Source organism: Sinocyclocheilus grahami, unplaced genomic scaffold, assembly GCF_001515645.1.
Source record: "Sinocyclocheilus grahami isolate Dianchi unplaced genomic scaffold, SAMN03320097.WGS_v1.1 scaffold588.1, whole genome shotgun sequence".
NCBI lineage: Eukaryota > Metazoa > Chordata > Actinopteri > Cypriniformes > Cyprinidae > Sinocyclocheilus > Sinocyclocheilus grahami.
This window is the reverse complement of record NW_015505767.1, coordinates 1234061-1261865: the sequence shown is the minus strand read 5'-3', so window position 1 is coordinate 1261865 and position 27805 is coordinate 1234061. Positions and strand designations below refer to the sequence as shown.

The 27805-nt window shown below is 37.3% G+C and overlaps 2 protein-coding genes and 1 pseudogene across 3 annotated transcripts; 2 read left to right on the top strand and 1 right to left on the bottom strand.

Annotated features, from left to right (window-relative positions):
- Positions 1 to 274: 274 nt before the first annotated feature.
- LOC107557081 (tumor necrosis factor ligand superfamily member 10-like) lies at positions 275 to 9129 on the top strand. Its single transcript, XM_016240401.1, has 5 exons — positions 275 to 773; positions 2878 to 3027; positions 5179 to 5215; positions 5415 to 5507; positions 8025 to 9129. The coding sequence occupies exons 1-5, from the start codon at positions 540 to 542 to the stop codon at positions 8480 to 8482; spliced, it is 972 nt and encodes a 323-aa protein (XP_016095887.1). The 5' UTR covers positions 275 to 539; the 3' UTR covers positions 8483 to 9129.
- Positions 9089 to 12784, top strand: LOC107557034 (tumor necrosis factor ligand superfamily member 10 pseudogene; annotated as a pseudogene).
- A 3095-nt stretch (positions 12785 to 15879) lies between these two features.
- On the bottom strand, positions 15880 to 27486 carry clcn5a (chloride channel, voltage-sensitive 5a). 2 transcript variants are annotated; one of them, XM_016240398.1, is made up of 12 exons: positions 27316 to 27486; positions 26222 to 26407; positions 21580 to 21731; positions 21356 to 21455; positions 20897 to 21207; positions 20564 to 20770; positions 19815 to 19895; positions 19170 to 19715; positions 18112 to 18298; positions 17623 to 18021; positions 16964 to 17180; positions 15880 to 16811 (listed from the first exon to the last, which is right to left on the bottom strand). In XM_016240398.1, the coding sequence occupies exons 2-12, from the start codon at positions 26364 to 26366 to the stop codon at positions 16721 to 16723; spliced, it is 2436 nt and encodes an 811-aa protein (XP_016095884.1). In that variant the 5' UTR covers positions 26367 to 26407; positions 27316 to 27486; the 3' UTR covers positions 15880 to 16720. The 2 variants fall into 2 exon arrangements, with proteins under 2 accessions (XP_016095884.1, XP_016095886.1); XM_016240400.1 differs by lacking the exons at positions 26222 to 26407; positions 27316 to 27486 and adding an exon at positions 22675 to 22725.
- Positions 27487 to 27805: the final 319 nt, after the last annotated feature.

Sequence of the window (27805 nt, the reverse complement as noted above, 5' to 3'; positions counted from 1 at the left end):
ACAATGGAGATCAACTATTTGGCTACCAACTTTCTTCAAAATCCTCTTCTGTGTATAGGCTAATAGAAAAAGCAACTCGTACAGGTTTGGAACAAGTGCAGGGTGACTAAATGATGAGAATTGTCTTTTTGGGTGGAGCCCTCAATCCTGATAGCTATGTGTTATTTTATGATTGATATATAGGCTAGCCTAATTATTTTATTATTACAGCCTCTACACCGCGCGTAGGTGAAAACAGTGTACTGCACATGTGACAGGTAATACGGGTGGCATGAGGCGGTGTCAAATGAAAACCGAGACGGCAGGATGGAGAGCGGATGAATGATACTTACGCCAGTCTCTCTTCAGCTGTTATTTCACGCAGCAGCGTGTTTATACAGCGACATCGCTAAACTATTGTCGCTTTAACTCGAAGGACTTACTGGAACCTCAGTTTACCATTAAGATGATATCCTTATCATTCAAACCTATGTATTATCACTTCGGACTTCTTGTGTGTGGTGGTAGGTGAAGCCAAGCTCCTTTAGTTAGTCCCAGAGATGGCCACGGACTCTGCAGCTCCTCCTCAGCGCGTGCTGGAGTCATCCGAAGGCAACTCCGAATATTTACAGTCTGTTAGTAGCGAATCGAGCTCATTCATCATGGTTCAGCCCAAAACTCGTCTCGAAGTGCCATCCAGGTTGTGGGTGACAGCGGTTGTGGTCATCGTGATTGTCCTTCAAGTTGCCTCGAGCACAGGGCTCTTCATATACTTGAACATGTCAGTGGCACAGGTACAACTGCATTCAGCAAAAAGTTGCATTACTAATATTGTTGTTATTATTATGAACAGTGATTTATGGAACAGTTTATGCATGTCTTTAATCTTTGGAAATGGCATTCAAACTTTTTTCTTACCCTGCAGGCTGACATGCTGTCATCTTGGTATCAGGTTTAGGGGTTTTCATTGTATCAGCACTGCTTTTTCTTTGACTGTAGTCTTGGGATGGTGATTACTCCATTTATTTAGCTGCCAAGAATTAGGTCATGGGTCTTTGTTATAATCAGTTCTGATGCGAAGAATCAGGTCAATACATTTTGCACATAGAACTGCTAAATTCTTTATGAAAAGCTTGCATTGTTTTTATCTAATCTCTGCTAAGAGCTTTTTGTATGGTGTCTTTTTGTATTCTGACACCTTAGTAATGTATTGTGTGGGAAAGTTGTCAAACTCTTGACAGAAAATGTCCCATGAGGCAAGTTTCGTAATGGACTGAATGTTAAAGATTTTATGTGTTATTGTTGATATTGTTTCAGGAAATCTTTTTTTTCCCCTTTACTGGTTGTTAAAACAATCAAATGTGTCCTTATAATATTTACATTTTTAAAAAATCTATTCATTAAAAGTAACACCAAAAACATAATGTCTGTATCTCTTCAAAAAGTTAAATAATAATAATTAAAAAAAAGGTTTATAAAATTATTGTTCAAGGAGTTTCCAGAAGGCTGAAAGTGGTTTAGGAAACTCCCCTCAAAGATAAACAAAGCTTTGGGGCCCTCTACCAGCATAAATGCAAACTTTAATTAAATCAGAAGAAAGGCTGTCAGGTTTAATTAGCATATTAATTACTTTGAAATACTCTGCTATATAAGAGCTCGAGGTCCGTGGTTTTGAAGGGGGAGTTTTGCAGTTTGGGCCGCATGTGATGAGTACAGTAGACAAAATACGCAAGGGGTCCTAAAAACAATAATACTGTGCCAAAATGTCAACCACAGAAGCCTTAGTTCAGATATCTTTACCCCACAGAGTCTAGTCTGTTTTTCTAGTGACCGAGGGATTTGTAGGCATTTAGAAAACTTCATTTTTTTTCTTGTGGTCTCTGTCAAAATATTTTTGCATTGTGGGAATTTGTTTGTTCAGCCCCCAAAGGTCTTTTAGTGTGTGTGGCTATAGTAAAAGTATGCAGAGCGGAGCATGATCGTGACTAGAAAAGTCCGTTTTCTGATATTATTTATTATTCTGACATTTTTAACCCTCCTAAGCTTTTCACGCTTTGGATGTTCACGGTCATTTTTGTTTAAATATTTATCACAATAATTTCCCTGTTGTAGTAACAATGAAATTGTGTACTTTTAGGTAATTCTGGGTCATTTAGATCTTAGATCTTATTTATGTGTAAATTTCTCTATTTCACCATCATTTGTATAACCAAATATGCAAACATTTGAACATTACTACAGTAAATATCTACACTTCTATAAGCTGAAACAAAGAAAATATGAGAATTTATTATGTATTTGGGCCAGACTGGTGCCATCTTGTGAAGAAATAACATTTATTGTTGTTTTATGACAATAAAGGCCATTAAATGGCCGAAGTATTTTATGCAGCTGCCTGCTGTGAAATAATTCTTAGAAAGTTGGTGAGGTCTTTTGTGGTTTGGATGTTTTACAGTCTCACTCCTTAATTTCTGTGTGTTTGTTCAGCATTGTGGCTGATATATACATTTTATTCAACACATATTTTTGAAAAAAAAAAAAAATTCTGCTCTCTCATTCATTTCCTATGGTCGGGCAATTTTTAACCACGGACGGCTGCAGGTTTGCCTTTTTTATGACCACTTACACTCATTGAGTCCAGTTTTATTTCCAGTATTTAGAGATTGCATATCTAAAAAAAAAAGTAAATTTATTGAACCACCATTTGAACCGAAACCAGGAATTTATTTTTATAAACATCGGTCAAAAACAACACATTATACAACTATAAATATAAATTATTTTTGAGTTATGAAGGTTCTGTCATGTGTTCATGAAAAAAAGAGCTTTTTAGGATGTTTCATCATGTGAGGACACGTTAAACATTTTTAAGTGGACTGGTGAATGTGTCATTGACAGGCTCGGACACAAGGTGTAGTGGAGGAGCTGAGGTGTCTTGGTCTTCTGAACGCTCTGGAGAAAGAACAGGATGTACCTGATGACCTGGTCCAGCTCTTTGGTGAGCCGTGCATCAAACTGGCCGAAGGACTCAAAGCCTACATCTCCAAGGTAAAGAGATGCTGTATTTTTAATAAACATGCAAGTACATCAAAAGCATGTGCTTTTGATCACACAGGTCTTTACTTTAGTGATGGGAATTAGTGTGTTTATGGCATTTCTCATGGCATTTGGACCTGGAGCCCTTTGGAGATAAGCATGACCAGTGGGAGACTAGCTGAAAAAACCACAAAGCACTGGAAACCTTCAATACACAAAAACATTCAGCATTAATCTGTTCCTCTGGAAACTAGGTTATTTAAAATCATGTTGAAGATTTCTGGCCCCTCATTAGTCATTTTTTGTCAACTGTTTTTTTATTTATTATTTTTTGAATGTGCACTTAGTCATTTTTACTCAAAAGTACACAAGGTGTAGTGGAGGAGCTGAGGTGTCTTGGTCTTCTGAACGCTCTGGAGAAAGAACAGGATGTACCTGATGACCTGGTCCAGCTCTTTGGTGAGCCGTGCATCAAACTGGCCGAAGGACTCAAAGCCTACATCTCCAAGGTAAAGAGATGCTGTATTTTTAATAAACATGCAAGTACATCAAAAGCATGTGCTTTTGATCACACAGGTCTTTACTTTAGTGATGGGAATTAGTGTGTTTATGGCATTTCTCATGGCATTTGGACCTGGAGCCCTTTGGAGATAAGCATGACCAGTGGGAGACTAGCTGAAAAAACCACAAAGCACTGGAAACCTTCAATACACAAAAACATTCAGCATTAATCTGTTCCTCTGGAAACTAGGTTATTTAAAATCATGTTGAAGATTTCTGGCCCCTCATTAGTCATTTTTTGTCAACTGTTTTTTTTATTTATTATTTTTTGAATGTGCACTTAGTCATTTTTACTCAAAAGTGTTAAAGGGGTCCTATTATCCTTTTTCACTTTTTCAACTTTAGTTAGTCTGTAATGTTGCTGTTTGAGCATGAAAAAGATCTGCAAAGTTACAAAGCTCAAAGTCCACTCCAAAAGGAGATATTTTATTTAACAGAAATCACTTTTCAAAAACTACAACGAACAACTCGTTTGGACTACAACGCATATATTCCGGGATTTGTGATATCACAAATATCGACGAATAGGACGAGACCTGGTTGAGCTGCACAAGAGAAGGCAACAAGTGTTATCACTATGTCGGAGATGTGCTAGCTTTCCCAAGGCAGACGAACTTAAGAGTGGTTACAATCAATCAAATTGATTTGATTTTGATGCAATATTTACACTGAAGCTCGCAGGCGGCTATGGTAAAGGAGATATTTTATTTAACAGAAATCACTTTTCAAAAACTACAAAGAACGACTCGTTTGGACTACAACGCATATTTTCCGAGATTTGTGATATCACAAATATCAACGAATGGGACGAGACCTGGTTGAGCTGCACTAGAGAAGGCAATGAGTGTTATCACTATGTCGGAGACGTGCTAGCTTTCCCAAGGCAGACAAACTTAAGAGTGGTTACAATCAATCAAATTGATTTCAAGACTTTGTAAAAGAGCATAATAGGACCCCTTTAAGAATTAATAGAATGTTTAAAATCATGGACACATGCAAGATAAGACTCCAGTCATATCAGAAACCTAATAAAAGATGCAAAGCCATACTGAGATCACACAACCAGACGAATACTATTCACTTCATCTCTGTAATCTCTCTATTATTGGGCACTATAGCTCACTGAATAAATTAGCCATGGCTGACTGTGAATAGCGCATTTCAACAGTGGCATCAATTGCTGAAAATTTCTGTATTTGCATAATGCTACATCCACACCACTAGGTGTGTAATTCCAAGACGACTGCCATATCGGCAGACTGATGGACATAATAAATATTTGATTTGGCCTATTGCACTAAGAATGTGCTCCAAATATATCAAATGGAACAAAGCCTATTCTCTCTCATTTGTGACTTTAATGTTTTTATTCCACTCTGGTGTTCCAGAAAAGAGCTTGGATTGTCATTTCTGACATGGACATGAATGTGGAAAATGTCTTAGTGATGTTGATGTGTTTCAAATGTGTTACAATCTTTCAACGAAATCAGGAATGTGCACTTCTGTAGCACCCTATAATTGGCAGAAATGTATGTATAAACATCTTTTGTTTTCTGTATTTTCTTACAAATATAGGTTCTTTAATTTTTTGCTCTCTTTTAGGTCACAGAAACCATAATCTCGAAACACCCCTTTGAAGGTAACATGAGACCACATGAATTCAAGTGTTTCTTCCTCTTCAATTGAAAAAAAACTTTCTGCTGTTACCTGAACTAACCCAACAGTCTCTTTTAAAATTGAGTGCATCTATATTTTTAAATGACATTAAATTATTTTTTTCTTTTTCTTTTTTTGCTTTGTTGACTTGTTCACTCTTTGTTCTTTACTGTTTTTCGCAGAAAGAGTCGCTATCCCTCCACGTACAAAATTACTCACCACTGGCAGCCGACGGCCATCGGCTCATCTTACCCTCAGAGACAGTGGACTGCAGGGTGAGTTTGCCAGCATGTTTGGGTGTGTGTATTACAGAAGCCTTTACTTATGTCAGCAAAAAAGTCCTTAAGTTCCTACAGCTCTCTCGTCCTTCTGGAAACAATCTTAACAAACTGCTTCATTAGGAATTCAGTAGCATAACAAAACATTTCTGATTCATACTGAAGTGATATACAGTGGTGTGAAAACGTGTTGGCCCCCTTCCTGATTTCTTATTTTTTTGCATGTTTGTCGCACTTTAATGTTTCAGATCATCAAACAAATGTAAATATCAGTAAAAGATAACACAAGTTAACACAACATGCAGTTTTTAAATGAAGGTTTTTATTATTAAGGGAAAACAAAATCCAAAACTACATGGCCCTGTGTGAAAAAGTGTTTGCCCCCTAAACCTAATAACTGGTTGGGCCACCCTTAGCAGTAACAACTGCAATCAAGCGTTTGCGATAACTTGCAATGAGTCTGTTACAGCGCTGAAATGGCTTTATAATCTTTTCCAGACTGATAGATCTCAATTACTTTCTTTCTCATTTGTTTCTGAATTTCTTTGGATCTCGGCATGATGTCTAGCTTTTGAGGATCTTTTGGTCTACTTCACTTTGTCAGGCAGGTCCTATTTAAGAGATTTCTTGATTGCGAACAGGTGTGGCAGTAATCAGGCCTGGTGTGCTGTGATTGAACTCAGGTGTGATAAACCACAGTTTTAACAGGGGGGCAAACACTTCTTCACACAGGGCCATGTAGTTTTGGATTTTGTTTTCCTTTAATAATAAAAACCTTCATTTAAAAACTGCATGTAGTGTTTACTTGTGTTATCTTTGACTAATATTTAAATTTGTTTGATGATCTGAAACATTAAAGTGTGACAAACATGCAAAAAAATAAGAAATCAGGAAGGGGGCCAACACTTTTTCACACCACTGTATATGGGGAAAAAAATGAGTTCAACAAATGCTTTGTAGTCACAAAACAAATCTCAGTAGATCTCCCCACATTACCAAAAAGGGCTATGTGAATGATTTTAATGGACCATGTTTTGTCATGGAAAACAAGCTTTGCATAGTTTAACAATAAAGTTAAACTAAAATAATAGCATAAAGATCATTGGTAACACTTTAGAATAAGGTTAGATTTGTTAATATTACCAAACTATTTAAGTTAACATGGTAACTAACAATACTAACAATACTTCTACAGCATTTATTAATTAATGCTTGGCTAATGTTCATTTCAACATTTACTAATACATTTTTAAAAGTTGTATATTTTCTGTTCTGTTATTAATGTACAGTGAACATACGAACAAACAATAAATGTATTTTAATCATGACAACTCTCTGAACATTTTAGCATGGTGATGGATATGACAATGTTAATGTATTTGGTCTTGGCGGAACAGATCTGCTATGCTGCTGCTGTTGGTTATTGCTGTAGTTGTAGATTATTGCTGCTGCTGCAAGCAAGTGCAGGAACTTGCTACTGCCAATGCATATGGCGATATGGTGCCATGAGTATTTAAGATATACTGCTGCTGCACAAATAGCATATAAAATAACCCCGTAGCAGATCTATAAAGGTGGAGCTGGGGAAGGTGTAGGGTTTCAGAGAACTCTGAAAGCACGCTGCAGGAATCTCTAGTGAATGCTAGCCAGCTATATAAATGCAAGGCAGTTAGCTCATTGGCTCCATATGCAGCATGAACCAATCAGCTTGTGCCACGTTGTTTAACTCTCTGAATATCATCAGTTACATTAACAAAACATCAGTCTGCGCCATCTAGAGTTTCATGGCTAAACTGTATATTTTTATTAACTAACATCAACAAAGGTTAATAAATGCCGTAAAAATATATTGCTTATAACTAGACAATGTTAAAATATGAGACCCTAACACTAAAGTATTACCAGATTATTATTATATTTTTTAACTCATAGTGAAAAAACTACATTGACATGGAATGAACAGTTTATTATTTTAAGATTATACAGATATTCTGAACCCCAGAGATGGGAAGTCCTGTAGAGTGTCAGGTCTGTTCCTAGTAATTGGTGCAATTTATGTTTTAAAATCAGAAAATGTTTATTATTATTATTATTATTGTTGTTGTTATTCATATTATAAATAATAATTATATCAGCATTTTATTTTAAATCTGTTCAATTTTATTACTAATAACAGTACATATTAATTTATAATAATATTTAATATTAATATAATAAGTGTAATATATAATATTTGTAATAATAATTAATATTTTAGTCTCACTTATTTTCCTTTTTTATTCGAAGAGTTCTTTTGCATAACTAACTTAAAATGTACATTTTAAAATTAACGTTTATTACAGTAAATCAGTAGCAAATCCTGGCAAAATGGCAACAATTCCTCAGAATGAACCTGAGTTTCACATTAAAATGATATGGAGGAGTGTTGGAGCAGGGCTGAACTGAAGCAGGATTGATCAATTCTGCTGTACACTGAGGTGATCAAGGTTTGTTGCACCTTTCTTGTTATACCAGGTACGACATCCTTAACCCCCCAGACTGACCTTCACCAGTCCTGCCGCCATCCCGTTCGTTCCTGGGGGAACCAGAGTTTTGGCTCCCACCTGCACAACATGACCGTGTCCAATGGACGCCTGCGTATCCCTCGCGCAGGCCGCTACTACCTGTACGGCCAAGTCTACTTCCGTTATCTCACCCTCTCCATCGACGATTACCACTCGGGCTCCGACAGCCACCAGGTGGTGCAGTGCGTCTACAAGAAGACCGCCTATGCCCGCCCAATTCAGCTCCTGAAGGGTGTGGGCACCAAATGCTGGTCTCCAGACAGCGAGAACGCCCTTCACTCCATCTACCAGGGAGGCCTGTTTGAACTTCGTGCAGGTGATGAGATCTTCATCTCCGTGTCTTCTCCCACAGCTGTGTATGCAGAAGACTCCTCCAGCTACTTTGGGGCCTTCCTGTTTGACCTCTGAGGGACCCAGTTGGGGCTTGTGGTCTCATTCTAAGGGAAAGGAAATAGTTCCTGTGGGAAGGCCCCACTTGGGAACCTTGAAAAGAGGGAAGCACAGATACTCCACCATCTGATGGGTTCAAAACACCAAACAACTCATCTAGTTATTGTGGTCTGAGGGCCATTTGACCTTCATAGGCTAAATTTTACGATTCAGTAGAGTGATAAACTCTGGACTCCCATCTGAATGGGCAGATCATGAGCATATCTGTGAAGGCTTTGTAAAGATGTTTCTTAGAAAGATGGAAAACCTGAAAATGAGGACAATGACCTTCATTATTTAACCACATAAAAAGCCAAAATAATTCTTTAAAAGTAAGATTGTAACCTTCAACAAATGCACAAAACTAGCTGCACGCAAACCATGCCAGATTAATAATAATTTTAATGTTATACTGTTTATACTGTTCATTCTTTCCTAAAAAAGACTGTCTGGGACAGTGTGGCCAATCATGGCCCAGAAGTCTCCAGTTAATTAAAAGAAGTTATTTTGCATTATGAGTCAAACCGGTGTCATTCACTGATGTCTGAAGTCTAGCAAATAATCTAGAGCCAAAAACAGGGTAAGATGAAGAGTGAGACTCCGCATGACTCAAATTTACCAAAACAATCCAAAGTTAAACTAACATTTTGAAAATAATGGCTTTTTCCTGTTGCTGCAATTTTCCTGAAGCTCTTAATTTAAATATCCAGGACAGACACATATCTTGAAATAATTTTGAGAAACATGAAGAACATCACCAAATATCACAATCCACACTGGAAAAAAAAAAACACAGAAGAGCATGTTACAGGTTATTATATTTCATGTAATGCTTATGAATAAATTACAATGATAATGTGACATTCATATTTAACGCTAATGGATAATGCTGACATAAAAAAAAAAAAAAGTTTACACAATTTAAACATGGAGTACAAAGAACCCAACAAATGATTGCACACAACCATTACATATTTTCTCAACAATTAGTTCACGATGCTCTAAGATGTTTTTAATAAAGTGGCCCTTTATTTATCAAAACGAGTGACATTTTGATAAAAAATGGAAATACTGTAAAAGTTAGCTGAGGACTGAGAACCAGCCAAGCAAATGTGCCATCGGAGAAGTTTCAAGCACTGCTTACAAAGAGCTTAGCGTTCACTCTGTGTCCCACTGTGAGTTTCATAAACGTAGAATGGAGTGGTATGCTAGCAGAGAAACGCAAATTATTAAAAGAGGTTGAGCCAGATAGATGCAGGCTTTAAACATTACAATGGAAACATCTGGGTTGATATGCATACAATAAAATGACACAATTCAGATGACTACAAATTGCATGCTCAGCTTACATTTGGACATGCATGTGATAGGAATATAAGTGATACAGGCAATGCATAAAAGCAGCATTTGTTAATGGAGAAAACTTGTGTACCATTAAGTCAAGCTTCAGAAAATGTTATAGGATAATTAAGAGATTGTGATAAGAGAAGGTATTCAGAATTAAAAGGCAAAATCTGACTTGTACTAACAGTATAGTGTAATGTTATTTTGCATTGATTGCATACATATTGTCCAAAAATAATGGCAACCTAACTTGCATAGGGAAATGCTACATAATGTGTGGTTTTAACAGTGGTATTACAACATTTGATAACCACATAGACTTCTGATCAAAGGTTTTCGGGTTAGTAAATTCATTATTATAAAAATTTTTCTTTAGAAATCAACACTTTTATTCAACAAGGATGCATTAATCAGTAAAGACATTTAGTTCTTTTGAACTTTATATTCAGCATTGAAACCTGAAAAGAGATGTTTCTTGAGCACCAAATCAGAATATCAGAATGATTTCTGAAAGATCATGTGATACTGAAGACTGGAGTAATGATGCTGGAAATTCAGCTTTGCATCACAGTAATAAATTAAATGTCAAAATATATTAAAATAAAAACATTTTAAATTGTAATATTATTTCACAATATTAGTGTTTTACTGTTTTTGATCAAATAAATGCACCCTTGGTGAGCAGAAGAGGCTTATGTTACTGAACCCAAACTTTTGAAAGGTAGTGTAAAATGGTAGTGTGAAAATAGATACAGAATGAGTCATTTTAATGTGTAATTTCTTGGCAGAAACTACACAGTGCTGCTTATGACTGATTACAAAGTCTGGAAATGTGGTACAGACTCGTCCCGAGAGCTTTCAGATGCTGGAATACTTGCAAGTGCTCGTTTAAAGTAAAAATAAAAAAGACAAAAAATGTAGATGAACATGTAAACAACAAATAATGGTTTTAACTTATGATTAACATCCATTCTGTAGTTGAAGTCAGGAGAACTCTAGGGAAATATGCAATGCACATCTGATACTGATTGCTTGGTTGTTTAACTCTCTGAATATCATCAGTTACATTAACAAAACATCAGTCTGCGCCATCTAGAGTTTCATGGCTAAACTGTATATTTTTATTAACTAACATCAACAAAGGTTAATAAATGCCGTAAAAATATATTGCTTATAACTAGACAATGTTAAAATATGAGACCCTAACACTAAAGTATTACCAGATTATTATTATATTTTTTAACTCATAGTGAAAAAACTACATTGACATGGAATGAACAGTTTATTATTTTAAGATTATACAGATATTCTGAACCCCAGAGATGGGAAGTCCTGTAGAGTGTCAGGTCTGTTCCTAGTAATTGGTGCAATTTATGTTTTAAAATCAGAAAATGTTTATTATTATTATTATTATTGTTGTTGTTATTCATATTATAAATAATAATTATATCAGCATTTTATTTTAAATCTGTTCAATTTTATTACTAATAACAGTACATATTAATTTATAATAATATTTAATATTAATATAATAAGTGTAATATATAATATTTGTAATAATAATTAATATTTTAGTCTCACTTATTTTCCTTTTTTATTCGAAGAGTTCTTTTGCATAACTAACTTAAAATGTACATTTTAAAATTAACGTTTATTACAGTAAATCAGTAGCAAATCCTGGCAAAATGGCAACAATTCCTCAGAATGAACCTGAGTTTCACATTAAAATGATATGGAGGAGTGTTGGAGCAGGGCTGAACTGAAGCAGGATTGATCAATTCTGCTGTACACTGAGGTGATCAAGGTTTGTTGCACCTTTCTTGTTATACCAGGTACGACATCCTTAACCCCCCAGACTGACCTTCACCAGTCCTGCCGCCATCCCGTTCGTTCCTGGGGGAACCAGAGTTTTGGCTCCCACCTGCACAACATGACCGTGTCCAATGGACGCCTGCGTATCCCTCGCGCAGGCCGCTACTACCTGTACGGCCAAGTCTACTTCCGTTATCTCACCCTCTCCATCGACGATTACCACTCGGGCTCCGACAGCCACCAGGTGGTGCAGTGCGTCTACAAGAAGACCGCCTATGCCCGCCCAATTCAGCTCCTGAAGGGTGTGGGCACCAAATGCTGGTCTCCAGACAGCGAGAACGCCCTTCACTCCATCTACCAGGGAGGCCTGTTTGAACTTCGTGCAGGTGATGAGATCTTCATCTCCGTGTCTTCTCCCACAGCTGTGTATGCAGAAGACTCCTCCAGCTACTTTGGGGCCTTCCTGTTTGACCTCTGAGGGACCCAGTTGGGGCTTGTGGTCTCATTCTAAGGGAAAGGAAATAGTTCCTGTGGGAAGGCCCCACTTGGGAACCTTGAAAAGAGGGAAGCACAGATACTCCACCATCTGATGGGTTCAAAACACCAAACAACTCATCTAGTTATTGTGGTCTGAGGGCCATTTGACCTTCATAGGCTAAATTTTACGATTCAGTAGAGTGATAAACTCTGGACTCCCATCTGAATGGGCAGATCATGAGCATATCTGTGAAGGCTTTGTAAAGATGTTTCTTAGAAAGATGGAAAACCTGAAAATGAGGACAATGACCTTCATTATTTAACCACATAAAAAGCCAAAATAATTCTTTAAAAGTAAGATTGTAACCTTCAACAAATGCACAAAACTAGCTGCACGCAAACCATGCCAGATTAATAATAATTTTAATGTTATACTGTTTATACTGTTCATTCTTTCCTAAAAAAGACTGTCTGGGACAGTGTGGCCAATCATGGCCCAGAAGTCTCCAGTTAATTAAAAGAAGTTATTTTGCATTATGAGTCAAACCGGTGTCATTCACTGATGTCTGAAGTCTAGCAAATAATCTAGAGCCAAAAACAGGGTAAGATGAAGAGTGAGACTCCGCATGACTCAAATTTACCAAAACAATCCAAAGTTAAACTAACATTTTGAAAATAATGGCTTTTTCCTGTTGCTGCAATTTTCCTGAAGCTCTTAATTTAAATATCCAGGACAGACACATATCTTGAAATAATTTTGAGAAACATGAAGAACATCACCAAATATCACAATCCACACTGGAAAAAAAAAACACAGAAGAGCATGTTACAGGTTATTATATTTCATGTAATGCTTATGAATAAATTACAATGATAATGTGACATTCATATTTAACGCTAATGGATAATGCTGACATAAAAAAAAAAAAAAGTTTACACAATTTAAACATGGAGTACAAAGAACCCAACAAATGATTGCACACAACCATTACATATTTTCTCAACAATTAGTTCACGATGCTCTAAGATGTTTTTAATAAAGTGGCCCTTTATTTATCAAGACGAGTGACCTTTTGATAAAAAATGGAAATACTGTAAAAGTTAGCTGAGGACTGAGAACCAGCCAAGCTAATGTGCCATCGGAGAAGTTTCAAGCACTGCTTACAAAGAGCTTAGCGTTCACTCTGTGTCCCACTGTGAGTTTCATAAACGTAGAATGGAGTGGTATGCTAGCAGAGAAACGCAAATTATTAAAAGAGGTTGAGCCAGATAGATGCAGGCTTTAAACATTACAATGGAAACATCTGGGTTGATATGCATACAATAAAATGACACAATTCAGATGACTACAAATTGCATGCTCAGCTTACATTTGGACATGCATGTGATAGGAATATAAGTGATACAGGCAATGCATAAAAGCAGCATTTGTTAATGGAGAAAACTTGTGTACCATTAAGTCAAGCTTCAGAAAATGTTATAGGATAATTAAGAGATTGTGATAAGAGAAGGTATTCAGAATTAAAAGGCAAAATCTGACTTGTACTAACAGTATAGTGTAATGTTATTTTGCATTGATTGCATACATATTGTCCAAAAATAATGGCAACCTAACTTGCATAGGGAAATGCTACATAATGTGTGGTTTTAACAGTGGTATTACAACATTTGATAACCACATAGACTTCTGATCAAAGGTTTTCGGGTTAGTAAATTCATTATTATAAAAATTTTTCTTTAGAAATCAACACTTTTATTCAACAAGGATGCATTAATCAGTAAAGACATTTAGTTCTTTTGAACTTTATATTCAGCATTGAAACCTGAAAAGAGATGTTTCTTGAGCACCAAATCAGAATATCAGAATGATTTCTGAAAGATCATGTGATACTGAAGACTGGAGTAATGATGCTGGAAATTCAGCTTTGCATCACAGTAATAAATTAAATGTCAAAATATATTAAAATAAAAACATTTTAAATTGTAATATTATTTCACAATATTAGTGTTTTACTGTTTTTGATCAAATAAATGCACCCTTGGTGAGCAGAAGAGGCTTATGTTACTGAACCCAAACTTTTGAAAGGTAGTGTAAAATGGTAGTGTGAAAATAGATACAGAATGAGTCATTTTAATGTGTAATTTCTTGGCAGAAACTACACAGTGCTGCTTATGACTGATTACAAAGTCTGGAAATGTGGTACAGACTCGTCCCGAGAGCTTTCAGATGCTGGAATACTTGCAAGTGCTCGTTTAAAGTAAAAATAAAAAAGACAAAAAATGTAGATGAACATGTAAACAACAAATAATGGTTTTAACTTATGATTAACATCCATTCTGTAGTTGAAGTCAGGAGAACTCTAGGGAAATATGCAATGCACATCTGATACTGATTGCTTGTGACTTCCTCTTGACTTACATAAGAAAGTCTCTTAAATTCTGAAAGATGTGGATGTGGTCTTTTCACCAGAGGTGTTTGGGTTTGAGTAATACAATCCAACAGAGGCCGGGTAGGTGAATGTCTATATTTAGATTTATGCTACAAAATGTTATAATTGCAACTGCTTTCCTTGTGTGGAATATACTCTGATATGTTTTGATGCATTGATATGTTAAAAAAAAAAAAAAGTTTACACAATTTAAACATGGAGTACAAAGAACCCAACAAATGATTGCACACAACCATTACATATTTTCTCAACAATTAGTTCACGATGCTCTAAGATGTTTTTAATAAAGTGGCCCTTTATTTATCAAAACGAGTGACATTTTGATAAAAAATGGAAATACTGTAAAAGTTAGCTGAGGACTGAGAACCAGCCAAGCAAATGTGCCATCGGAGAAGTTTCAAGCACTGCTTACAAAGAGCTTAGCGTTCACTCTGTGTCCCACTGTGAGTTTCATAAACGTAGAATGGAGTGGTATGCTAGCAGAGAAACGCAAATTATTAAAAGAGGTTGAGCCAGATAGATGCAGGCTTTAAACATTACAATGGAAACATCTGGGTTGATATGCATACAATAAAATGACAATTCAGATGACTACAAATTGCATGCTCAGCTTACATTTGGACATGCATGTGATAGGAATATAAGTGATACAGGCAATGCATAAAAGCAGCATTTGTTAATGGAGAAAACTTGTGTACCATTAAGTCAAGCTTCAGAAAATGTTATAGGATAATTAAGAGATTGTGATAAGAGAAGGTATTCAGAATTAAAAGGCAAAATCTGACTTGTACTAACAGTATAGTGTAATGTTATTTTGCATTGATTGCATACATATTGTCCAAAAATAATGGCAACCTAACTTGCATAGGGAAATGCTACATAATGTGTGGTTTTAACAGTGGTATTACAACATTTGATAACCACATAGACTTCTGATCAAAGGTTTTCGGGTTAGTAAATTCATTATTATAAAAATTTTTCTTTAGAAATCAACACTTTTATTCAACAAGGATGCATTAATCAGTAAAGACATTTAGTTCTTTTGAACTTTATATTCAGCATTGAAACCTGAAAAGAGATGTTTCTTGAGCACCAAATCAGAATATCAGAATGATTTCTGAAAGATCATGTGATACTGAAGACTGGAGTAATGATGCTGGAAATTCAGCTTTGCATCACAGTAATAAATTAAATGTCAAAATATATTAAAATAAAAACATTTTAAATTGTAATATTATTTCACAATATTAGTGTTTTACTGTTTTTGATCAAATAAATGCACCCTTGGTGAGCAGAAGAGGCTTATGTTACTGAACCCAAACTTTTGAAAGGTAGTGTAAAATGGTAGTGTGAAAATAGATACAGAATGAGTCATTTTAATGTGTAATTTCTTGGCAGAAACTACACAGTGCTGCTTATGACTGATTACAAAGTCTGGAAATGTGGTACAGACTCGTCCCGAGAGCTTTCAGATGCTGGAATACTTGCAAGTGCTCGTTTAAAGTAAAAATAAAAAAGACAAAAAATGTAGATGAACATGTAAACAACAAATAATGGTTTTAACTTATGATTAACATCCATTCTGTAGTTGAAGTCAGGAGAACTCTAGGGAAATATGCAATGCACATCTGATACTGATTGCTTGTGACTTCCTCTTGACTTACATAAGAAAGTCTCTTAAATTCTGAAAGATGTGGATGTGGTCTTTTCACCAGAGGTGTTTGGGTTTGAGTAATACAATCCAACAGAGGCCGGGTAGGTGAATGTCTATATTTAGATTTATGCTACAAAATGTTATAATTGCAACTGCTTTCCTTGTGTGGAATATACTCTGATATGTTTTGATGCATTGATATGTTATGATAGGTCGACTACTTGCAAACACCAACACTTGGTTGCACTCATTCCCACCTTTTAAGCTAGCTGCTGGAGTGCATAAAACGCTGCCGAAGGTCCTCCATGCTGCAGTTGTAGCGCCTGCACCAATAAGGCTCTACAAATGGATTCACAGTGTGAATGGACGCTAACCCAGTTCTGACAGTTCTGTAGTGCAAATAATTTGGCCAGACTGCTGTTTTCTGCCCAATGGGTGGTTTCAAACTGACTGGTGTTTCATAACAGCCAGTTTGGCACTTTAGTTGAAGAGAATAGAGTCAGGGTCTCGGTTGGCCATCTGGGCCATATGTTTAAGAATGTCCTTTTTGGTGATGATGCCCAGTAAACGCCTGTGGGGAGAAAAAAAAGGAACAAGATAAATTATATTGAGCTTACCTAAATATATGTGATGTGTAATAATTCTGATATATGTAAATGACGGACACACTCTAGTTGAGAACTTGAAAACTGACATGCTAAGCTAAGCAAACTAAGGTTTTACCCATTGTGAGTGACGAGACACTGGCGCAGGCCCAGCTTGCGGAAGATGTCCACCACGATGTCCATGGCAGTGTGGTCAGTAACGGTAAATGGGCTGAGATCCATGATACCACGAAGCTTCAATGGAGGAGGACTGTTGGGTGGCTGTGGAGGTGTGTATTCAGTGAAGAAGATTCTGGAGGCACTAACCACACCTTCCTGACGCTGACGAGCATTTTCTGCCAGAGTGAAATGGAGAATAATAAACCTTCTTATGATTGACCTACAGTATAATTCACATGATCCCTATAATAAAGTAATTAATGGAAAAGTTCACTCAAAATTGAAAATGATGTCACTGACTCATTTCGGTCCAAACATGTATGACTTTCTACTGTTACACTTCTGAAGAAAATCTTCTAAAGAATTTTAAATTTTTCATGAAAGTAAATGGGGTCCAAATTACCTTTGAACTCCATTGACTTTTACTGTATGGACAAAAAAAAACTCTGCTTCACAGAAGTCTTACAGATTCGAAATGACATGAGGTCAGAATTAAAATTTTTGGCTGAGCTACTTCTTCAGTCCACCAAGATGTTCATCACCAGCAATCATAGTCCAAGATCTAAGAAAGGTGATATAGATTAAAAAAAAGTCCTATATAGAGTTGTAATCTCTTACCAATAGAGATGACCAGATCCCTGCGCTGCACAAAGCCCACAAGTCTCTGTGACTCATGTGAGACCACCACAGGGAAACCGCTGTATGAGGTTTCAGCAATGAGCGACTCGACTTCCTCCACGCTCATCCCGTCCTGCGTGATCACGGAGAGCGGGGGGTCACTACGGCGGGGTCGCATCACGTCCATGGCCAGCGTCTTGTGGCTGAACTCCTCCTTAGACTCCAGGAAGGGGTAACCATTGAGACGGATGTGAGCCTCATAAATACCTTCTCGACCCAGAGCATCTGCCACCCATTTACTAGTCATGGTGGCAGCCATGAGAGGCACAATGTATTCCAGGCCGCCCGTTAGCTCAAACATAATGACCACCAGAGAGACTGTCATACGAGTTACACCGCCTACGAAAAAAAGACAGGCCTGGATAAAAGTACCAGGACAAGCCACTAACGGCATATTTTTAACAGAAGACAATTTGAATAAACTCTTACCCAGACAGGCAGTAGCGCCCACCATAGCATAGAGGCCGGGGGTGATGCAGTCTGCTCCAGGTGAGCACCAGCCTCTGAAGATTACCCAGTCATGGTGGTAATATGCCAGTTGCTCCATACCCACACCAAGCAGCCTACCTGCAATCGCTCCCACAGCCATACTGGGGATGAAGAGGCCAGAGGGCACCTGGAGGAACATACAGACACAGGACACAACAGTACAGAAAACAGCCTATTTAAAAACGAAATTCTTTGAAATAGACAGTGTGTTGACACTTTCTAAGACGGAAAGAGAGATGGAAGAAAGTCAAATAGAATGCATGGATATATGGAAGAAAGGAAGATATGAATGAATGAAAGGATGGATGGATTGATGATGAAAGGAAGAAATAATGGAAAAGAAAGAAAGAAAGAGAAAAATAAATGGATGGATAGATGCCAAATGAAGGAAGGATGCATGTTTAAAGGAAGGTAGAAAGGAAAAAGAACAACAGAAATAAAGAAATGGATTAAAATAACAAAGAAAGGATGGATGGATGACAGAATAAGGAAGATGGATAGATGGAAGAAATGATGAACGGATAAAATGAAGGAAGACAGGAAGGATGGATGGATGGATGAAGAAAGAAGGGAAAGTAGAATCGATGGAAGGAAAGAAGGATGAATGGAAAAAAAGACAGACAAAGAAAGAAATGTATGAATGGTGGAAATTTTATTTGACAATAAATGTGAGTTGAGTTAAAAGATGGATGGAAAGAAAATGAAAGAATGGATGGAAAAAGGAACAAAAAATGAATGGATGGAAAAAGGAACAAAAAATGAATGGATGGACAGACGGACAAATGGAAGAAAGGATGGATAGGTGGAGGGATGAATGGATGGAAAAAAGGGTGGAAAGGTTGATTTATAGAGGGAGGGATGGGTGGATAGAAGAAAGGATGGATGATGGTTGGCAAGAAGGATGGAAGTTTGGATAGATGAAGGGAGAGGTAGATGGATGGATGATGGAAAAATTAAAAGAAGGAAAGATGGATTGACGGATGGATTTGACCCTGTACCTTCATGCCGAAGGTCACCACTGTGATGAGCATCTTAAAGACCAGGGCCAGTGAGAGCTGCCACATGGCAGTGTAGACATCTTGTCCTGCTGGTCTATCAGGCAGAGCATCACTGCTGCTCTTGGTGACGCTCACATTGGCATAGTTACACAGCTGTGAGGAATCCAGCAAGCCGCAATCGTTGAACAGCTCAGAGATCAGCTCGCTGGTGCTCATACGCGTGTAGCTGTTGGGGAATGCCAGCAGAGCCGTGACAGCCGTAACAAATAGCACCTCCAGAACAGGGTAGTGACCCAGCCGCGTGGTCTTACGTCGGCGACACCATGCAATGTTTGCACGGATGAAGAAAGCTCCCCAGATTCCCCCAAAAATACCCAACAGGACAAAGGGTATGAGCTCCAGCAAGTGCCAAGGGGAGTGGAACTCCACGTAGAAGAGAACCAGCCTGCTGTTACCAAACGGGTTGATGGACCGAAGGGTGAAAGCCGCCACCAACGCAGCAAAGAAAGAGCGCCACAGCGTCTTCAGGGGGAAATAATAACTCACCTACAGGATAAAGAGAGAGTGATTCTAGTTATTAAAATTACACTAGATAATGCTGTGAGTATGCAAACATAAGTACTGTATGTTAAAGAGTATTCTTGCCTCTTCCAGACTGAACAGAACTCCACCAATCGGTGCTCCAAAAGCTACTGACACACCAACAGCTGCTGCGGCAGACAATACCTAATCAACATACAAAAAGAAGAAAGGCAGAACTGAAACAGTAAGCCAAGCTTATCACACAAAAAGCTTGGATCAACAAAGACCTCAAATGTAAAAATAAAATGCGATCTTATGTTTGGTCTCGTCTTCATGATGTCAATAAAAAACATTCTCACAATGAGTAAATTTGAAACATAAAACCACAAAAACAGGCAACCAGAATGTCCTTAGAGGAAAGCCGCAAAAATGTAACAAATGTCACTGTTGTTTTAGAGAGAGAGAGATGGGAGATAGAAGTTAGTGCCTTGATCCTTAAAAACACTGATCAAATGCTTGGGGTCGGTTTTTAATATTTTTGAAAGAGGTCTCTTATGTTCACCAAGGCTGCATTTATTTAAAAAAAAAATACAGCAAAACAGTAATATTATTCTGAGTTAAAATAACTGTTTTCAATATGAATATATTTCAAAATGTAATTTATTCCTGTGTCAGCAAAACTGAATTCTCAGCAGCCATTACTTCAGTGGCTCATGATACTTTAGTAATCATTCTAAAATGCTGATTCATTCTAATGTGCAAATTACATTTTTTGAGCCAAAAATGCATTAACATTGTAAGGTGGATTTACTGTGAGTAAAAAAAGCATTATCTTTTTTTTCACATTTATTAATTTAATCTACTCATCATACCTCTCGTCTCTTTGCCTCATTCTTGCGGTACTTGGTGAACAGGTGGCATAGGATGTTGCCACAGCAACAGGCCACATGGACCAGAGGCCCTTCTTTGCCCAGACTGAGTCCAGATGACACTGCCAACACCAGGGTGATGGTTTTAATCATAAGAGTCCATTTACCCAGGTAGCCCCTGATAATAAACCCACTCAGGATAGTCTTGATCTAGAGTGACAAACAAGAATTAGGAAATTTTAACAGTTGCCTATACTTTGTTATATAGCAATTTAAAAACCTGTGTGTCAAAACGTAATATTAAATATTATATTGGTACTACAATTTTTTGTTTACCTCAGGTATTCCAGAGCCACAGGCATACGGGGCAAAGGCCCTGACTAAAGACACAGCAAGGAAGGAGAAAAGCAGCGCCCAGCACACATACATCAGGTAATTCATGATGTAGGCGAAAGGACCTTCATTAGTACCGACAATGAGCTCTGCCCAGCTTTTCCAGTTAGGGCATTTGTCTCTCTCCTGGAAGGTCGTCTCATTGGAATTCCAGCAGCAGTGCTCATGATTAAACCAGAAGCCGTTCAGACAAACTCCCTCCTTCAGATCTGTCATCCAATGGGCAGAGATGTCAATGCCACCAGCCAGGGCACCTGAAATCAAACAGAACAGCACATGTTATAAAACGTCACGGTGAGGCCAGATGGTATTTCATAGGAAATTCAAAAGCTCTTTTTAATTTGGTGCTCTATAATCATTCTTCATGATACTTATGCTTTAATATTATAGAAACAAACCAACCTGACATCAGTCCCACAAGCAGCATGAGAAGCCAGCCAGAGAAGGCATCACTGATACTCTTCATCAAAGCCAAGGCTGACTCTTTACTCTTGGTAGCAATCTAACATGAAGGGAAATGGAAGATCACAAATAAACACAAGCGTGAATTGCACCACATGCATGATTCATTTCTTTCTGAGCATAGAAGATGTTTAAAACCCAACAAGATTCGATTGTACAGTCACCTCCCGGTGGCGATCCCGGTCCTTAGATTTTTCTCGGACCCAGTCGATGGTGTTGAAGTCTTCATATGTGCCAACCCCAGGCACTGGCTCATCTAGCAAATCCATCAGTTTAGGAACACCATTGGACCCATCTCCAGCTCCATATGAACCTCCTGCACAGATGCAGGTCAAAAGTACAAAATAAATAACCGGATGTGACAGTTAAAGGCCTAAGGTGGAATACCAAAATTATCAGAAGAGCCCTTTTTCCACCGACAGGATGTTTCAACCAATCTGGTACAGTTTCAAGCAAAAAGGCCAGCAATTTGACCTAGTCCTTTAAACTTGTTTTCCTTGAACTCGGAACCACTAATGTCAGAAGTCAAAGGGTGGGATAACCTCATCAAAATCAACTGTACATCAACTACCATTCAGAAGACTGAAGTCAGCATTTTTTTTTAAAGAGCCGGGTACACACTATACCGCATGATTTGGCCGTCTGAGACAAAATCTAAAGAATAAAAAGACTAAAATCTGAAGTCTTTGGTCATTAGTTTGACATGTTCACCGCTGATTAATGACCATTGCGATCAAATTTGACCTCCGACGAAATCCTGGCAGTGTCAGAAGATTTGGCGCATAGTCCTGCAGTGCGAACATCTTTGTCTTTGTTTTTAAAGACAAGCCATGATCAAAATGAACACTGGAGTTTTCGTTGTTATGGTGCGTGTCCACTGGAGCGTAGCAGAGCGAGCGCTTTTAATTCATTTACAGGTGCATCTCAGTAAATTGTTGAGATAGTGAATTGGTGGGTTTTTGTTAAATGTGAGCCAAAATCATCACAATTTAAAGAACGAAAGACTTAAACTACTTCAGTCTGTGTGCATTGAATTTATTTAATACACGAGTTTCACAATTTGAGTTGAATTACTGAATTAAATGAACTTTTCCACGACATTCTAATTTATTGAGATGCACCTGTATATAGAAGCTGAGCTTCTCGCTCACGTGCAAGCGTGAAGCTAAACTTTCATAGGAATGAACTGAAAACACTCGCTCTGCTCCGCGACACGCACCGCTAGCCACCATTTCATTCCTGTGTGTAATGCAGCTCACCTTCACCGAACGTGTCATGGGTTGATTTTTCTTGCACAGGTCTGTTTTTAACATGTCTTGACTGTCGTACAGTCTGACATTAATGACAGCTGAGATCCTACAGTGTGACATGAGGATCATGCTCGTACAGTCTGACAAGCAACAATTGTAAAGGACTATTATAAATTTCACAGTGTGCGCTCGGCTGCATTTATTTTAAATAGTATTTTAGTATTTTATAGTAAAACAGTAACATTATGAAATATTATTACAATTTAAAATGACTGTTTTCTATTTTAATATATTCAAAAATATATTTATTGCTGTGATGGTTTTTATTCTAAAGGATCATTACCCCAGTCTTTAGTGTCACATGATCCATCAGAAATCATTCTAATATGCTGATTTGGTGCTCAAGAAACATTTGTTAAGAAACATTTATTATCAATGTTGTGACGACCCGGAGTCTCCTGATCCAGTTGGAGCAGAGAGTGGAAGATTTTGATTGGCTGTCAACCTGTTAATTGATCATTAGTTTGAGTATTTAAGAGTGTTCTGAGTTATTTGGGGTAGGCACTCCCGGTGGGATAGTTCTCTCAGGAGTGTCTCTTTCTGACTCTTTTCTTGTTTGTTCCTTTTGGCATTTCTTATATTATGTAGTTAAAGTTTTGCTGTTACTAATTTAATTATTTTCTTTGATACCCCTAGACTTCCATTTATTGTCACTATTAAAGGGTTAGTTCAACCAAAAATGAAAATTACCTCATAAATTACTCACCCTCAAGTCATCCTAGGTGTATATGACTTTCTTCTTTCAGATGAATCCAGTCGAAGTTATATTAAAAACTGTCTTTGATCTTTCAAAGCTGTTTAATGGCACTCAGTAGGTGTTGTAGTGCATCAGTCCAAAAGAAGTGAAATAAAAAGCGCCCATCCTTAATAAAAATTGTCTCACACAGCTCCGGGGGGTGAACAAAGTCCTCCTGTAGCGAATCGATGCGTTTTTGTAATATTTAAAACGTAATAATCAATTTAATCTAGCTTGCGCTCACTGTTGTACACGGAAGAAGCTCCGGGCGGATAACGTTGTGCATGCGCCGCTCAGAAGTGACGAACGCGGAAGCGCAGGGGAGAGATCAAAACAAAACAATGGTCACTAATTAGAAGTACAAAACAAGGATTTGTAAAGAAGAATGTCACAGGATTTCGATATAAGCCAAGAGGAGACTGGTTTTCCTTTGCTAAAGTAAGGAAACTTTGCTTCCTTTGCTCCTGTAAACAAACGTTGGTTTTCACAAGACTCACCAGCGCATGCGCAACGCCGACATCTTACATCATCCTCCTGGAGCTGCTTCCGTGTACAACTGTTGGCGCAAGCTAGATTAAAGTGATTATTACGTTTTGAATATGGATATTTTTCTTACAAAAACACATCAATTCACTACAGGAGGCCTTTGTTCACCCCCTGGAGCCGTGTGAGGCACTTTTTTTTATGGATGGTCGCTTTTTTATTTTACTTCTTTTGGACTGATGCACTGCAACACCCGCTGAGTGCCATTAAACAGCTTGAAAGATCAAAGACATTTTTTAATATAACTCCGACTGGATTCGTCTGAAAGAAGAAAGTCATATACACCTAGGATGACTTGAGGGTGAGTAATTTATGGACTCATTATCATTTTTGGGTGAACTAACCCTTTAATTGTTGTTGTAATAGTTTAATTTAATAAAACTATTTGCTTTCATTAGACTTTGTTGTCTGATCGCTCTTATGTTGCCACCTTAAACGAGCCGGTCGTAATGTTGAAAAAAGTTCAGCTGCTTAATGTTTTTGTGGAAAGTGTGATATATTTGTTTTCAGGATTCTATGACTATGATAAATAGAAAGTTCAAAAGAACAGCATTTATTTGAAATGATAAATGTCTTTGCACTTTTGATCAATTTTGCTGAATAAAAGTATTATTTATTTAAAGTGCCCCTACTAGTGTAGCGCCATTTTTTAGGTTCCTAATATTGTTTTGGGTGTCTCCTACAATAGGTTTACGTGCATACAAAGTCAAAAAACGCTTTTGTTTTCTCAAAATATGCCATTTAATATCCCCTCATCTTCCAACAATTCTCAAACGATTCATTCAAAGCAGTTCTAAGATTCAGTCTCTCTAAACCCCTCCTTTCCTTGAGCCTACTCTGCTCTGACTGGTCAGATGGCTCAGTCTGTTGTGATTGGTCTACCGCGTACAGCGCGTATCGGAAACGATACACCTATGCCATACTTCCGTATTTTTCCGTAAGTTGCTTGCGGCCGACTAACGTAGAACATAGGTGGGCATTATGCAAATGTGTTACCCAGGGAAGTGTAGCCGTCGGATTCAAATTACTGACGACTCGTTTACTGTTCAGAGTCGATTCTTTCTTTTGGGAGACAATAACTCTATTTATCATGCACTTTTGGCTTTCCAACTTTGCAGATCATTTACATTCACATACAGCTACATTACACACTGCACGAAAGGCAATATTTGAGATGGCACAATAGCGGCACTTTAAAAAATTCTTACAGACTTTTGAACAGTTGCTCCAGTCACTTTATTTTAGCTGTATATTTAAGTAGCCTATTTAATTAATAAATAAGTATTTATAAGTTATTATTTATTTGAATTATTATTACTATTAAATATATAACAGCATTAAATAATAAGCATTATATATTACATTTCAATGCTTCATATATACTTCTTGTGGGCTTTTAGTGGAAAGGGGATAAAGGTTGTCATTTATGGTAGTGCACATTCCTGTTCCAGTGTTCACAGTTCTTCACATGACTTTCATAGAAAGATTTTATTAGTACCAAGAACAGGAAATAAATTACACCACACAAAAAACAAAACAAAACCAGCAATAAAACTAGCTATGGTTAATAATTGCCAAGCTTAATTATATATTATTTACTGCGCCATATAGTGTTCATAATGATTCAAAGCATACAATGTAAAAGTTGTTTATGAATAAACTATCACAAAATGTTTGCATATTAAGCAAAAAATAACCCATATACTGTGTGGAAGTACCAAATCACACAGCAAACACCCTTCAAAGCAATTGATATCAAACACTGAGGAAGTTCAAGGGAAACAGATGGATGTGGAAAACCTGACACCACTCAAAAAATGAAACTAGCTACAACAGAAATAACTAGAGGGGACACTTTGATCTCACTGATAAAAGGATTTATGTTAGGGGGGCGGCAAATACCAAAGTTGTGACCTCAGCGAATTCTCACCACTATTTTCTCACAGACACACAAACACCAGAGACCTATACATTACACATTTGCCCCCAAACCTATATCATATGATGAGAGAAAGAAAAAAAAACTATGGGAATCTTGTGAATGACACTAAACAAGAAGAAAAGAACACAATTGAATAAGGATAAAACTGGGTGGCAGCTACTCTGGGGAAATAATATGACTTATATCGTTAACTCTCCATGTCATAATTGTTACCACTGGGGCGATTTTCCATCGCCTTTGTCTCATCTCACTATAAATGCAGATCTGGCACTCACCTGAGCCATAGTCCCGGTCCAGAGGAGGCACGTCATCAGTGCTGGAGAAGTCCAGCGTTGCTCCTGCGATCTCCACCATGTCCTCATCGCTGGTTCCGCTCTGCAGGCTGTTGAAGCTCTCGCTGCAATAGCCCGTGTTGTCCATTTTTCCTCCAGAATGTGGAGGACATGGAAATGTCCTTTGACCTGAGTACAAGAGACTCCATTTGAGTTCAAGCTTGACAGGATCCACCCAACTATTAATGTTTACCATGCACTTTTGAATGCAGATTGAATAGCAACCTAGCTATGATTTACACCATGGCTTTTTAATGGCATATATTATGATTCTGGATTACAAATAACATAAAGCAGATGAACTTTAAATTTAATAGTAAGAATTTAATATGAACAGCAGAAAAAAAAGCGTTCTAACTGTAATATAATTTATTAAAGGTTTATCTTTTTAAATTATTTTTTATCATTGGTTTTAAAGATTTACAAATACAGCCAGAGGAAAAATTAGGATTAAAAATAATAATAAAGAAAAACAAATAAATAAACAAAAACAAAAATTAAAACACTAAAATGTTCACAAGGTATGTATAGCTCTCTTATTTTGCAAATTTGCCTTTAAAGTAAAAAAAAAAAAAAACGTATCTCCCCCAATATTTACATTTGTGTGTACTATATTTAGCTAATAAAAGTAGCAGCTTAGATTTAAGGTTTACCATCCGAGTTACTAAACCAAAGCTAATGGCATCAGCTAACTTCAGATATGGGTCATTTTAGCTTAGCCAATTAGCTTGCAAAAAATAAGAGCCAAATTATATATTCGATTGCGTCGAATGGCGCAGAAAAAGCGCTTATAACACACTTCCTAACCTGCTTCAAGCTGTCAGCAATGAGGAACTATTATGACAAATTCACAAAAATACTCATGGGGCTGGTTAGCAGGATAGCTAAAGGGTTGCATGCAAACCAGCTGTAATTTTCATAAACTTAAGAGCCGTGGCTTAATGGCATCAAAAGGTACTGTTCCAAAACATATCTATAAGGTTAACATGCCGTACATTACCTGTACTTAGATTAAAGTGAAACTACTAAACATTTACCTTGTTTGTGTCACTCAAGCGCCGATGCCAATGACGTACGATCTCCGTTCGACATGCATAGCCGAGTGCCGATACACAAGATTAGACTTCAGTATTCGATTAAGAATGTCTCTCACAGTTGGTTGGTTGGTGTGTCATACCAGAGAAAAATAAACAGCTCATTAGCAGCACATCCTTTCACTGACCATTTATTGAAAAAGAAAAAAAAGTACTACTTGTTTTAATAGTTTCAATCTATATTTTGTGCCTTAAGCATGAAAGTTCTACACAAGCGATCTTGAAGTGGCTCAATGTTGCCATCTATAGGTGACAGTGGAAACAATTTGAGCCTACAGTGATCACGCAGCGTGATTACAGGTGCATCTCAATAAATTAGAATGTCGTGGAAAAGTTCATTTATTTCAGTAATTCAACTCAAATTGTGAAACTAGTGTATTAAATAAATTCAATGCACACAGACTGAAGTAGTTTAAGTCTTTGGTTCTTTTAA